This window comes from Chionomys nivalis, chromosome 19, assembly GCF_950005125.1.
Source record: "Chionomys nivalis chromosome 19, mChiNiv1.1, whole genome shotgun sequence".
Taxonomy (NCBI): Eukaryota; Metazoa; Chordata; class Mammalia; order Rodentia; family Cricetidae; genus Chionomys; species Chionomys nivalis.
Window position 1 is genome coordinate 60,054,245 of NC_080104.1, and position 14,399 is coordinate 60,068,643.

The 14,399-nt window shown below is 53.5% G+C and overlaps 1 protein-coding gene across 6 annotated transcripts in view; it reads right to left on the minus strand.

Moving 5' to 3' along the window:
- The window catches only part of Anks1a (ankyrin repeat and sterile alpha motif domain containing 1A), a 161,904-nt gene that overhangs the window by 18,981 nt on the left and 128,524 nt on the right, over positions 1-14,399 (minus strand). For all 6 annotated transcript variants that reach the window (XM_057752060.1, XM_057752056.1, XM_057752058.1 and 3 more), the window contains 2 exons: positions 6,668-6,734; positions 2,210-2,316 (listed from right to left, as the gene is read on the minus strand). In XM_057752060.1, coding sequence (XP_057608043.1) covers positions 2,210-2,316; positions 6,668-6,734 — 174 coding nt within the window. The remainder of the gene's footprint in view (positions 1-2,209; positions 2,317-6,667; positions 6,735-14,399) is intronic.

Below are 14,399 nucleotides of genomic sequence, written 5' to 3' on the forward strand. Positions count from 1 at the left end.
TCTGTGTGGCCCCAAAGTGAACCTGGGGGAGGGGGCAGACAGAAGGCATAAGGACTCAGTGTGAATGTGAGCATTAAAGCAGCCAGAGCACTGGGTCCTCTGTCACTGAAGACATCAGGGCAGAGACGATCTGGCATGGTGAAAGCAGATCTGCCTGGAACACGCCTTAGCATGCACAGAGCTCCACTGTGCTCACGAGCACCCTGACACGCAAACATGTGTTCAGATGTTCCCAACACATCTGGATCTGGGATTACTGGAACTACTTTGCATCCGGTAGAAACATCTCCAGGGAATCTTAGAACCAGGTGAAACATTCACAGCCTACTGTGAACCAAACTGGATGGGGTACACCAGGACCATGTGCTTAGTGAGTGTTTCCGGAATGGGAACATGCCTCTGCTAAAACTTATTCTCAAGTCCACCTGGCAGTTAACATACAATTATCCAGGATGGGGTTCGCCACTCAGGCCCCTCCAGGTACCTGAAGCAACATACTAAACTCAGGTGTGCTCAGGCCACTGTTGGGTGGGCGCTCCTGTGGATGCTCCAGACCAAAGAGCTCTGCCCTGGAGGACCCAAGCTGTTGGCTACAGGGTGGAGGGTCTTTCTGGTACAGGCTCTGCACCTTACATGGGCATGTGGTTCAGGGTCATGCTTCCCCAAAAATGTTGTCTAGGTGTTTTCTGGTTTGGTTCTAGGTAGGGTCAGGTAGCCCTGGGGTTGCTCAAGGGCTGGAGAAGTAACCCTTTCCAAATTTAGGAGCTGTGTCCCATAATCTGCAGGTTCAGCCCCTGCAGCACTGGGGAGGTCTGCAGATCTCAGCCACTCTTGTTTGACCTGCCAGCGGCACAGTGAAGGGAGGACTGAGAAGGAAGGACCACAGAACCCCACAGCCAGGGCTAGTCGTCCTTCCCACTGATGGACCCACCGCCTTTCTAGTTCATGGTCCTTCCCTAAAGAGTGTGGTGAGTCTGAAGCAAGAGCCCAGGAACCGTAACACACCCACACAGCTTAAATTTTACAAAGGGAAAAACAATTTTAAAACTGCAGCTTTTAAAGTTTGAAAAAGAGCCCAACCTTGGCTCACTGCAGACTTGCATGGGGACAGATGGCTTGGTTAAGGCTCCCTCCAGGTCTTCCCCGGAGACACCAAACCCTGTGCTGACAGAGTAAACCTCGCCACCCCACTGAGGCTCTGTGCCAGCTCTACAAACATGGCCCTCACACGAGGGGCAGGACAAGTGCACACAGTGACAGCTCTGCTGCGAGGGGACGGTCTGAAACCCCAGGACTAAATGGGAGGAACAAGGCAGTGGGTTTGCTCACTTACCAAGGTGTGCAGCTTCTAAATAGTTCTGCCACACCCAAAAATGAGAGAACGGGCGCACTGTCCAGAGAGCGGCTTCTCGCCTGGTAACTCCCAAGCACACATTTTCATTTGGCGAGTTACCAGCAGTGCGGCCCTGGCCAAACCACGTAACGGGAAACAGGTGACGACGACAGCACACGCCATGGTGCTGGGAAGTCACAGAGCTCACATACATGAACTGCCGACATCGGCTATCATGGCTGCTGTGATGTCACAGCTCCTGGGCATGCCTTGGCTCAGGCGCTGCCTTGAATGACCCACGAGGACAGACACACCGGGCAAGGTTTCTAGGAGACAGACAACGGTGGGACCACGGACCCCTTGTATTCTGAGTGCAGACTGAACCTTGGAAAAGCAACCAAACTGACATTGAGCCTTTCCCTGACAGCCTGAGGTCAGGCACACGTGGCCCTGGCCTCTGTCTCACTTGGCTGGGGGACAGGGACCTTTGCTTCAGTGACAACAGCAAAGGTCTGAAAGATAAGGAAATTCCTTGCAACCACCTGAGATGGGACATGGGTCCCCATGGGGTACCTGGCTGTCCTGTCCTCCAAAGCTGTTGGGGACTGGCTCCACATGCTGACCAAGATGCCCCAGCATCCAGTCTAAAAAGCAGGGATCCTTCGGAGAGTGCTCCACCCGAATGGCATCTGGGACAGAGATAGCGGGGCCAGGAGTGTCTGCAAAGTTGGCATCAGGCACTCTGCTGACTTCCTAGCTCCTCCCTTGGGTAGGGGATTACGTGCTCTTTCAAACTCCAGCTGGCTCAGGTCAGGGAAGCCGGGGTCCAACAAGCAGCACCAGTCGTGGCCACTGAGGCAGCCTCCAAGCACTTACCAGGAAGCGGACGTCATCAAAGCCATTCAGCAGCAACTTGCTCTCATACTGCTGCAGGCCGATTGACTCCAGCCACTCCCCGACGCTCTGCTCCAGCGTCCGAGAACCTGACGAGAGAGGAATCGGCAGTCGCTTGAAAAGGGAAAACCCATTAAGGCGGTAGCAGCGGCACTCAGAGGAAGACAGATGGCACTGCCACATCATAGTCATTACCATAAAGCAGCCAGACTATGTACAAGAGAGCAGAGGGAGCAGGCACACAGCTTCTGCTCTCTCCTCCGTGCAGGCAGGGCAGAGCTGCCTGGTACTGTACACGGGCCAACTCGGGTGGCTGCTGCCCACTCACACCCCACTGTGTGAGCTGTCCGGGACCAGGGCCGAGGCTGCACATGCACAATCTTGCCCTAGGGGTTGGGGGAGCCAACCCCCAGCGGTCTCTGGGTCAACTCCTAATCAGTGTCCACACAGAGGCATGGCAAAAAGTCTGTCCCCATAGGCATTAGAGGGGGACACTAGAGCTCCTAAGTGCCCACCAGCCTGGCCGCTCCTCTCCATGCAGCTTCTAGAGCTGCTGCGGGGCTCTGGCGAGGGGCTAGTTCTGCGACCTTGCAGCATAAACCAGTCAGGCGCGAGTGAACGCGTGTCTTCATGCAGCTGAGGGGCACAGGCACACAGCGAGGGCTCCGGGAAGGAAGCAGTGGCAGCTGTTCACAGGGGCCCAGCACATGCAACACAAGCAGCACACACATGGCGGGGGAGAGAAGGGCTTTTACTTGTTGTTCCCCAGCAGTCCCGGAATAAGCAAACCATGGCCCCAGCTCTTTGCGCTCCTAGCTCAGGACAGTCAGGGGGCAGTGTGGGAATCAGGCTCAGGTGTGGCTCTGCTGGGCCAATGGCATGGTCTTCTACCGGGCTGTGTGGCCGGCAAACTTGGGTGCCTCTGGGGCTGAGACGCTGAGTGAGAAGCTGCCTTCCTGGTCTGGGTTGGTTTCCGGGAGTGTGGTGTTGTTCATTCTCCCCGTCTTCAGTGGCGGTTCCCGTGACCCGCCTGCCTGCTTAGGGGAAAGCTACTGGGCTGTTCGGTTCTTGGTCAAAGAAGACAAAACCCAAGCAGATAAAAGAAGGAGGCGGCACTTGTCTGTCAGGAGCCGGCAGCTCGTCTATTTACACTGCGCTGCTCTCTGGCCGTGTGGCACACACAGCTTTCTTCCTGGGGTCTCTGGTCGCACCATCTCCACAGACGCACAGGCAAGGGGAATAGTTATTCACTGTGCTCTATGGTCGGCACAGGACTGTGGCAGTGCAGGGAGGATGAGAGTTCAGTCCTTCCCGGCAGTCCTCAGATGTTCTGAGCCGGACGCCTTCACATATCCCACCTTACTTCTTTGGTTCTTGCAGTAAGAATGGGTAAAAGAAAGATAAAGAAGGGGAGAAAGAGAGAGCTTCAAGGCAGGAGAAAGAAGAACCAGCTACGAGACATCACCTTCCAGGGACTCTTCTCGACACGGTGAAAGTCATTCTGCCGTTACTGGCAGTCTCTGCCCTTCAAGGCAGGGCAATGCCAATTTGCTTGTCTTAGGGACCCTGCTGACCAACTGTGGCAGCCGTCACTCCTCTCCTGTCCTCCGCAGAACAGATGGTGGGTGGTGACAGGGTAGTCTCTGGATGCAGGCTGTAGCAGTGTTCCAAAATGCCGAGTCTGGGGGCTCCTAGACTTGCCCTTGAATGGAAAGTCAGCTCCAGGAACCTACGCAGCAGGCTCTTGAATGCTCATGAGCTTGTATGGCCCCCACTGCTGATTCATTCCTGCTTGTAATCCCAGGGCTGGGCAGCTGTGGTCCAGGCTGCCGCCGGTGGATGTGCACACTTACAGAGCCGCAGCAGAGTGCTTTGTCTCAGGCTCTGGGGCTCCACACTGCTGGCTGCCGGCTCCTCAGTCCTTGCTCACTCTCGTGTCTGGCCCTCCCCTTCCTCCCCTCCCACCCTTCCCCCTTCTACGCTCAGGAAAATACATCAGGGATCGGACATTGGAGCAGAAGCTGCTGCTGCTGAGGGAGCCAGAGTGAGATGACAGGTTTCCTGGGAGCGGTGCCGCGGTGCAGACAAAGGCACCTTAAGTTTGGGGGGCAGGAAACTCTTACAGGAAACTCTTACAGGCACAGAATAATCATGCCTGTAACTTGGGCTGGCATTTTTGAGGACAACCAGGAGAGGGGACCAAGGGGCAATACAACTCACAGATAAGTAACCCCAACTTGTCCCTTTAGGAAATATTGTCCTGTTCAGCAAAAAAATGGCAAAGCGAGGCTATTGCACCTGATGCTCCTTAGATGAGGATGCAGGGGCCAGGCAAGGAAGCACACACCTAGAGCAGGACACTCAGCAAGGGACAGCCAGGGAGGGGAAAAAGGTCACAGATAGACAGGAACCAAACGACACCGGCATCTCAATAGGTCACTACAGGCATTGTGTCCAGAGGGACCAGGCCCTTGGAGGCTACACTCGGCAGCTACTCAATAGTGAATGGGGAGTACAAACGGAAGGAAGCAGGCTATCATCTCTACAGGGCAGGCCTTTGTTAGTGTGATGGACTGCTGGTGGCTGGCAGAGGCACGAAGCAGTTGTAAGACATGTCTTTTGGGGATTTGGGTATCTAGCTCCAGTGTGGACAGTCCCGGGCTCTTGGGTATCCAACCAGTCTAGCTCTTCAGGAGGGAGCCCTGTGCAGAATCGGCCTCTCTGACCAGACGTCACTAGCTTGGGACCTGCTGCTGCTAGAGGCTCTGCCTCCACCCAAGCTGCTGGTGCCAGAGCCCAGGAATCTCCTCTTTGACTCTCGCTGACAACTGAACCCTAATATACTCAGATCCTGACCACTCAAAATGCATAATGACTCTGCTTTGGCCTGAGCCAGCCTCTCCAGGCTTCTTGTCCATGCCCCGGGGCTCTTCACCTGTCCTGGATGTCCCTAAGCTGGGGTGTAGAAGGTGGCTCAGCAAAGCAAGCATGCATACAGGAACAGGTGCTGCGGTCAGGTCAGCTGGAGGGTAGAGAAGTCTTCTTGCCACTCCCCAGGGTGGGAGAGAAGGTGAGAAGCTCAGTGCGGACTTCTTCCTAGGTGGCCCCGACTTCTGATTCTGGCCTCTTAGACAAGCATGGCTCAGGCTCCTGATCCTTAGGTGAGGTACAGGGAAGTAGAGGTGGCCAGAGCTAAGCCTTGAGAGTGGCATGAGGGTTTACCTGTCCATCCTAAACACCTATTCCCTACAAACACCTGACCCTAGCAAGCATGTTTACTCCGGAGGTGCGGGCAACCGCTGGGCAGAGTACAAACAACTGGAGAAAGGTCTATGGCTGGAAAAACCATCTGTCAATTCCAGCTGTCATCCAAGATGGACAAGGACCAAACCCTGCCCAGTCTCTCTGCTACAACCCAGGAACCGAGGCCTGTAGGGAAGGAGGCCTCAGGAAACAAGGCTAAATGCAGAGGAAGCCAAGGCAGGGAGCAGGTGCCCTGTCCCCAGAGTTCATGGGTGCCACAGAAATGGGCATGGCTTCCATTCACTCAAGCACATGAGTATCTGACGGGTTTACTATGCGGTAAGTGGCTAAGAGGTGCTGGAAGGAGCGTGGCACTCAGGTAGGATGAAATGAACGACTTGACCTGAAGTCTGTATTTAGAACCAGGATTTGAACTCAGGGCAGTGAGGCTCCAGGAGCCCAGACTCTGCCCAGCAAAGCCCATTTCCTTTCTCAAATGTGCACAGCACCCGCCCCGCAAAGACGTCTAAGACTGGGAAGGACCAGGAAGACTGCTGGGTCAGTGCTAAAGGAGGTGCAGGCATGGAACCTTGGAGAGGGGGCACACTCACCAGAAAGGGAGGCTGGGCCTCCTCCGAGATAGCCTAGTTCTGGGGTCTGAAGAAGGGCTCTGGGGCACTTTAGGGACCTCTCTTCTGAGAAAGAAACCTGGCATGATGGCCCATTTCACAAAAAGGAAAAGCAAGACAGACCTTACCCCACAGTGGCCTGTTCTGTGGGGATCTGGGTAACACCGGCAGAAAACTGAGAGACCTGGGAAGGAAAGAGACGGAGCCCCCTTCGGGAGACTCTGACAAGTACTGGCAGGGAGCAGTAAACAAGGCATATGGGACCATGTTTTCAGGACCAGCTGGTGCTAGGGCCACCTCAGGAAGGAACCCCAGTGTGGCCATTCTGATGAAGTCCGAAGCAATGAGCGACCGGACAGTCACGACATTACAACCCCATTTCTTCACAGCCAGCCCCATACACTTGCCCCCAGAATGCAGGGCAGTTTCTCCATAAGGTCCAGAGCAGGGCGTGGCCCAGGCTGGTCCCTTTCTCCTATAGACGTCTGTTTTGGGTCAGAGAAGAAGCTGAGGCGGCCAGGGCCAGGGAGAGGCCTGTGTTTTTACAAGGTGGGGAGCAGAACAGTACCTGAGATCTTCTGCTGTTCCTGAGAAAAGTCAATTCCTTCTCCAATTGAGCTCATGATTTTCTCAATCTGAAACAGAAGGAAGAGAGCAGAAGAGGGGTCAACTCGGGGTCAACATTGCCAGCTCAAGGCCAGCCCCACCTAGCTACCCTCCCAGGGTCTAAGGCAGGAGGGTGTGGACTGAGGATGAAGATGCGACCCCTTTCCTGGACTCGGAAGCCTCACTCTCCAGCCCAGTGGTCTGCACTAGTCACCGCTCGTCGGTAGAACTGGGGTTTCCCGAGGACACAGTGCCAACTTTGCTCTATGTTATGCTCCAAGCACCTAAAGTCATGCTTGGCAGACCATGAGCACAATGCAGAGAAGTGGCAGCCATTACTGCTGGCCCCGAGGTGTGTGTGGGAGGGGGTTGTGTAGCCCTGGATGGGAGGCTAGATGAAGTTTTGCATGTACTGGGGGAAAACAGACATCAACACTGACCTTCCTCTGGACCACAGCAGAGACAGTGAGCCTTAAAGCATCTAGATGGCCTCAGCACAGCCCCGGTATGGACCACCTGTCTCAGCACCTGGCTTTGCTTACTGTGGGCTGGAATCAAGCTGCCCCATCTGTGCCTCAGTCCAGTGTGTTCGGCCAGGGGCAGGTCTAGACAGCCAGACAAGGATCGCCTGTCCCCCTTTCTTGGGCTGCAGCGATAATGAGCTCATTCACAGCTTCTTCCAAAGCCATGAAAAGAGGGACCTTTTGTACCAAGGCTTGGATGCTCTTCTCCTAAGTGCAAGTAAGGAGCCCGGGTCTGACAATCAGAAAAACAACTCCCAGCTGGCCTCCAGCTGGCAGACAGGGCGTGAAGCTGACACCCAGGGAAGCACAGACTAAGTGCCTTCTCTCTCCCTGAGGCCAGTCCAGCCCACACCCTCAGCTAGAGCTCAGTCAGAAAGCACAGGGACACAAGTGAAGTAAAGCAGCCTTGGAGCAGACCGTGGCGGGGATGTGTGCTTGCGAGGCGGTTCCAGGGTGGGTCTGCACTGCCCCTGGAGTAAACAGCCGCCCACATGTGTCCCTACATGATTTCAGGTGCTGTAGCACAGGCAAATGACCCAGACAGTCAGGAAAAGACCATCAAAGTCTGGGATGTAAATACATAGAGACTGGATTAAATCTATACCATGCTCTCACAGTAGATGCGCAATAGAAATCAGCTTGTGCTCACTGTCCTCTGTTCCCCTATGAGGGTTCCAGCCTACTAAAGCCTAAACTTGAAGCTTAAAAAAGTATTTTTATTGTGTATGGGTGTTTTGCTTGCAATAATGTCTAAGCACCACATGTGTGCCTGGTGCTTGTGGAGGCCAGCACAGGGCACAGCATGCCCTGGAACTGCAGTTACAGATGGTTATGAGCCACCACATGGGTGCTGGGAATCAAATCAAAGGTCCTCTGCCAGCAGCAAGTGCCTTTAAACCTTGAACCATCTCTTCAACCCACTCAAAAAATATATATTTTTTTGAAATTTTCGAGACAGGGTTTCTCTGTGTAACAGTCCTGGCTGTCCTGGAACTCACTTTGTAGACCAGGCTGGCCTTGAATTCACAGATATGCACCTGCCTCTGCCTCCAAGTGCTGGGATTAAAGGCACGTGTGCCACCACCTCTTGGCCCCCAAAATATTTTGACTCATGTTACTTTTGAGACAGGATCTTACTGTGTAACCATGGCTGGCTTAGAACTCACTACACAGTCCAGACTTGCCTTGAATTGAGAGATCCTGGCTCTGTCCACCCAGCACGTCACCATGCCCGGCCCTTGATGTGTACGTCAGAAACTACAAGACTGTTCAGAGACCAGCATGCCTCCTGCGTGCCTCCCATTACCTTTTCTGTCCACCCTTTTAGATCACTTCCCAGATACGGGCAAATGTACAGACAGCTCCGCCCTTCCACCCCAGCAGACGTATCTTGGAGCTTCTTCATGTTCACAGAGATGAGCCACACTGGCAGAGCAGTTCTCCAACTACGTGTTCAACAGGTGCCCGGCACCGCCAGGGCTGCAATGAGCTGTTCCGTGCATGTCTTGTGCACATTTACAAGGACGTGAGTGGGGCCACTTCTGTGTGTGTGCTGAAGGTCACAGCTGAGTGGTCTGGGGAGGTGGCTCGGTGGTGAAGTGCTGTCATCGAATGTGTGACCCCGAGTAAGGATCCCACAGACTCGTGGATAGTGACAGTAATAACGGATGTGGGAGCTGCACCTGTAACCTCAGCACCAACTGTAAGATGGCAGGTAGGGACAAGAGAGTCCCCAGCTCACTGGCTCGCTAGTGACAGAGGCCCTGTCTTAAGGAGGAAGGTGAAGTCAGCCTCTGACCTCCACATATGCACCGTGATGAAGCATGGGCGTGCCTGCTGCGCTTACACACGACACCTGCGTGTGCATGGAGGCGGAGCCGCGGCAGCTCACAGAATCCTGCTCCCATCGTCAGCAATTCTGAAGGTCTTCCAGGGACAGTGCTCAACAATGCCCTTTCCTCTGCAGGGCGTCTATCTGTGACATTTGTCTTCCCCAAAGTTACAGCGTTTCTGTATGTAACTCCAGCTCGGGGGCTCCTGTCCTCTGGAGAGGCTCTCCTGGCCCAGCCTAGAAGACACCTCAGGGCCAGTTCTCAAACCCTGGGTTACCTGATCTAATTATAGATACCTCACAGCCAGGCAAACAGCAGTTACTCAATAAATCCTGCTCCCTCGCCTTCCTTTTCCTTTCTAGAACATCTGTAGAAGAGCCAGGCGCTCAAGGAGGGAAGACCACATGGGGGAGAACGACCTTCAATTCCCAAGGTGGTGTCAGAGTGGGAAGATGGGGACATCTACGGCAGGGTCCCCAAGAGTGAAGTCAGGTGCATTTTATCCCGAGCACGGCACATGTGAGTGAGTGAACGAGCAGGCACTTTCCATTACAATGGCCTAGCAATGAAAAGTTATTGTCCAAGTCACAGTCCGTACCATGGAGAGAGGGCTGCAGTGGGTGGTGGTCCCGTGTATTCTCTCATTCCTGAGATTTCCCAGAGGGCCATTTGACATGAGTGCTGCTTAACCCCAGAACCACCCACACGTGCCTGGAGGCCAACACAAGCCAGGATTTCCGCACTGTTCCATGCACCTGTGCCAGTGGACACTGCCCTGTGAGCCGCCACAGCCAGGCCACGCTGAAGGGTTCAGTGTGCGGAGGACCTGCGGGAACAGGCCAGTCTTCCGACAGCAACTGGAACCTACAGAGGTGACATGGGTGTCTGGGAGGGGTTCCAGGCAGCCTTAAGTAGGACTATGGAGTCACAGGGGCGGGGCTTTGCTTTCCCTGCTTCCACGCACAGCCCAGAAGCAGAGGACCCGGTACCTGCAGCTCTGGTGAGCAAGGAGAGGCAAGGGGCAGGCGGACGCCACTCCCACGCACGCGGGGTGGGTTAACTGAACAGAGAATGCTGAGGAACACGAGTGTTCCCAGAAGTCTGCTTTCAAGGGAGGGGGAGGTGTGACCGGAGGGCATGGTTTTCTCTTTCTGCTGCTCACATGAGTGACTCTGGAGCGATGGCTGGTACCGCACTCCTCATGAGCTGCACCAGAGAATGTCTATCCGTGTTAGTTAAGATAAGGCCCTGGAAGTGGTCACAGGGAAAATTCTTGTGTTAAAATAATCTCAGCACTCAGGAGGCAGTGGCGGGTGGATCTCTAAGTTCGAGGCCAGCTTGGTCTACAGAGCTAGTTCTAAGACAGCCAGGGCTACCCAGAGAAACCCTGTCTCAACAAAGCAAAACCAAACAAAATGGAAATGACCCATTTCAGCAAATGTTCAGGATGCTTCTGTTCAGGTGGCTCCCCTGCCAGGGCTGTATGAAACACACTCCCAAATGGCTGGGAGCAAACACTGGCTATGCTGCTGACCTCTGCACAGAGGCCCCAGGACCCTGGATGCCTGCCTGCAGCTGCCCATGGGAGGTGGGCCTGTCCAGCCATTGAGATGATACTGTGCTTTTCTAATAACCACTGGAGCGGAAGGAAAACTTCCTCCAGTTCTGAGGAGTGTTGTGCGTGCCAGGAAGTGTGTGAGGTGCAGGCAGTCCCTGGGGCACCCTGGAGGGTCAGGGCACTCCTGCTCCTGGGCCCGTGGGAAATTTCCCTTTTGGGTGGGGGACAAGTTAGAGGCAACATTGTGTCCAGAGGTTCCATCTGGGACCAAGCCAATCAGACAACGGCCACCAGTTAGGTGTGTGCCTAGATGCTGAGGACTCTACGGGGAGGAGAGGAACTGCTTCCTCTTCCTGTTCTAAGTGTAAATATTAAAGGCGATGTTTCTGGAGAGCCCCAGAGTTGGATACTGACATTGCCCAGCTCCTTCCTGCTGCCTGGGGAGCATTCCCACACACATTCCCTGGGAGTCGGAAAGCATATGCTAGTGTCCTCGGGTCTGTCTTACAGAGCTGGAGGTGCTCACCTCCCTCCTCTATCCCCCACTTATGAACTTCCCAGAAACCTGTCTGGCTCTCTTGTTTTTAACAGTTTTAATGGCATATCCCAGCGAAGCCAAGAACCAAGAGGGGGGCGGGGTGCTGTCTCAGGGCCGCAGACCTCACCCTGTGTCTTCTACAGAGCTGGCGTCTTGGTGATGCTCAGACCCGGTGATAGCAGTGATACCTACTGTTCAGAGCTCTCCCCCAGGCTGGCCACTAAACATGGAATCGCACTTACATAAATGGAGAACACAGGGAGGGTGGCCTACACTGGCTGTGGCTTCTGGGTCTGTCTGGAGTTCCTTCCCTTATTTTTACAGCCTTCCCAACTCTTCACCATCCCTGCCAAACCTCAGCCCATTGTAGAGCTCACTGTGGAGCAGGCAGAGCCTCACATCCAGGGAGGAATGCAAAGTGCCATGCCTTGGCAGATCCTTAACCGCCAGCAGCCTAGCCAGCTACTGGGCCTGAGAGGCACCAAGCAGTGTTTCTGGAGGAGTGAGGTGCTGAGGACCGGGCAACAGCCTTTCACCTGCCAGAGGCTCACCCCACCTCATCATGTGACTACTGATGCTGACAGGGACACTCCCAGACCCGGAGTCCCATGAGAACTCATGGTCCTCTGTGTTGCTCGACTGCCTCTCAGAGCAGACAGGCGCTCAGCCTTGAGTGGGCTTTGACTCAACATCTCAGAAAGGTCAGTACCAGCTGTCTACCAGGGCCTACCCGGGTCTACGGCAGCTTTCACCCTTCCAGACTGAGCTGCAAAAGGCCTCAGGAAAGACAAAGATGGACTGAAGTAAATTATTTGTTCTGGTTTTCTAATCTTGTCCATGGCTTTGAGAAGAGGTCAGGATGGAGTGGAGAAGCGGAGGAGGGACGGTGCTCTGTGGTGGAGATGGTAAAGATCAGCCAGGGGGTTCAGGGCTTTTTCTCCAGAGGGCCAGGCTGGCAGCTCTGGGAACAATGGACAACTTCTCCTCAGAGGGGACTGTTAGTCTCAGCTTAATCTGTCTCATCACGGAGGGCACACAGATGGATGACATATTCGTTGTGGTATCTCCTCACTCCAGTTTCTCAGCTCGATCTGTCTCATCACGGGAGGGCTCACAGATGGATACCGTATTTATTGTGGTATCCCCTCACTCCAATGTCCCTTCCCTCGCTGCTTGCCTTCTCTTAAAAGAGCCCTTTTTCTTCCAGGCTAAGGGGTAAAAGAGCTGCTCCATTTCAAAAGTGCTTTGTCCTGTCTGTGAAAATGTCTGCCCTCTGTGATGGCCCTGGACATAGAGGGGCAGTCTGGTAGGGAAGAAAGCATGGATGTCCCGCCCCTCTAGCCTGCACCTCTGGACTGCAGATACTGGCCTTGCAGCCTTGGAGCACCTCCAATGGGTCCCTCTCCACCCAGAGGCAGGGTCAGTGATCCTTAACTTGCTTGTCAGTCTGACTGGGCTTGGAATCATGTGAGACACACTTCTGGGCATGTCTGTGAGGGTGTTTTCATAGAGGTTGAAAAGAGAAGACACCCCACGGGCTGGGCTGAACTGAGCAAGGAGGAAAGTGAGCTGGGCAGCAGTGCCCATCTGCCTCCGCCTCCTGACTCTGATGCAGTGTGACCTGCAGCCTCTACTGCCACCACCACACTCTCCCTGCCACGGTGGGCTGTACCCTCAGACCGTGACTGCTTCTGTCACAGTAATGGGTAAACAGAAAGGAAATATGTAGCTCTGACAGGGCATGACAGAAGAAGCCACATGGAAACAAGCAACTGTTGCCAAGGGGCCTCCTCCTGCCTGGACGGCCTGCTCTGAAGCAGTCTTTGACTCAAAGTTGCTGGAAACTGCTGAAAAGAGGAAAATTGGAAGACCTAGATTCCAATTAACTTTATTATTGCTTGCCACATAACTCTGGGTTATGTGCCAGGCTTTGGCTTTAAAAAGTGGGACAACTATCTAAAAGATTAATGAGACTTCGCATTTGGGTTCTGGTCCAGTTTATGCTTAGTGTCTGGCACATGTAGGAGGGACACAAGATAAGTCACACAGCCTAAGGTGGGGCACAGGCCCCGGATTGGCTGGGGATCCTGCTTCTGGTGTCACTTTCACTTTCCTGTCCTCTGTGTGCTGTGATAAAAAAAGAGGCCTGTGAGAAGGGCGCAGTGCTGGGGGAAGCAGCATCGGCTCCTCAGGCCTGCCGGCAAGCAGCTCTCCATAGCACAGGCAGTTAGAGGACAACACATACAACCAAGAGTCAATACATCACCACATCCATCAGCTTCCCGGGGCAGGCTCAGCTTGTCACCCCTAATTACTACTGAACAGGAAGAAGTTGTAGAAACAGTACAAAACCCCAAACCTTCTTTCCAGACAGGAACATCTTCAGCTAACATACAAGGCCCACCCTGCACTGCCGCCATTTAGATGGAGTAATAGATCAGTCACCATAGCGAACAATTACCATAGCAAATGCCAGAAGAGGAGGTGACCAGGAGGTCTAGGGTGGGGTTGGGTAGGGCCTGACTGGGAAGGGCAGGAGGGAACATTCTGGGGTCAGAGTTGTCTTCTGCATACTAACGGAATTTGGAGTTACACAAATGTGGCATCTGCCAAAGCTTAGGCAATGACGGCTATGATCTAAGTATGTCTTTGAGTATATATTACCCCACGTTCACGGCCCAGACTACAGACAATTATTGAACTCTATGATCTAAGCATGTCTTTGAGTATATATTACCCCACGTTCACGGCCCAGACTACAGACAATTATTGAACTCTATGATCTAAGCATGTCTTTGAGTATATATTACCCCACGTTCACGGCCCAGACTACAGACAATTATTGAACTCTATGATCTAAGCATGTCTTTGAGTATATATTACCCCACGTTCACGGCCCAGACTACAGACAATTATTGAACTCTATGATCTAAGCATGTTTTTGAGTATATATTACCCCACGTTCATGGCCCAGACTACAGACAATTATTGAACTCTAGTTAATGACAGTTTTCTTTCTTTCATTTCCTTTTCTTTTCTTTTGAAACAAGGTTTCTCTCTGTAGCCCTGGTTGTCCTGTAACTCACTTTGTAGGCCTTGAACTTTCTGATCCACCTGTCTCTGGCTCCTGAGTGATGGGACCAAGGTGTGTGCCATTATGTACTGCTCATGACACAACTTTTTAAAGTTTAGGGGTGAAATGTACTTATGTTTGCAACTTGCCCTGAGACACACCAAAAACA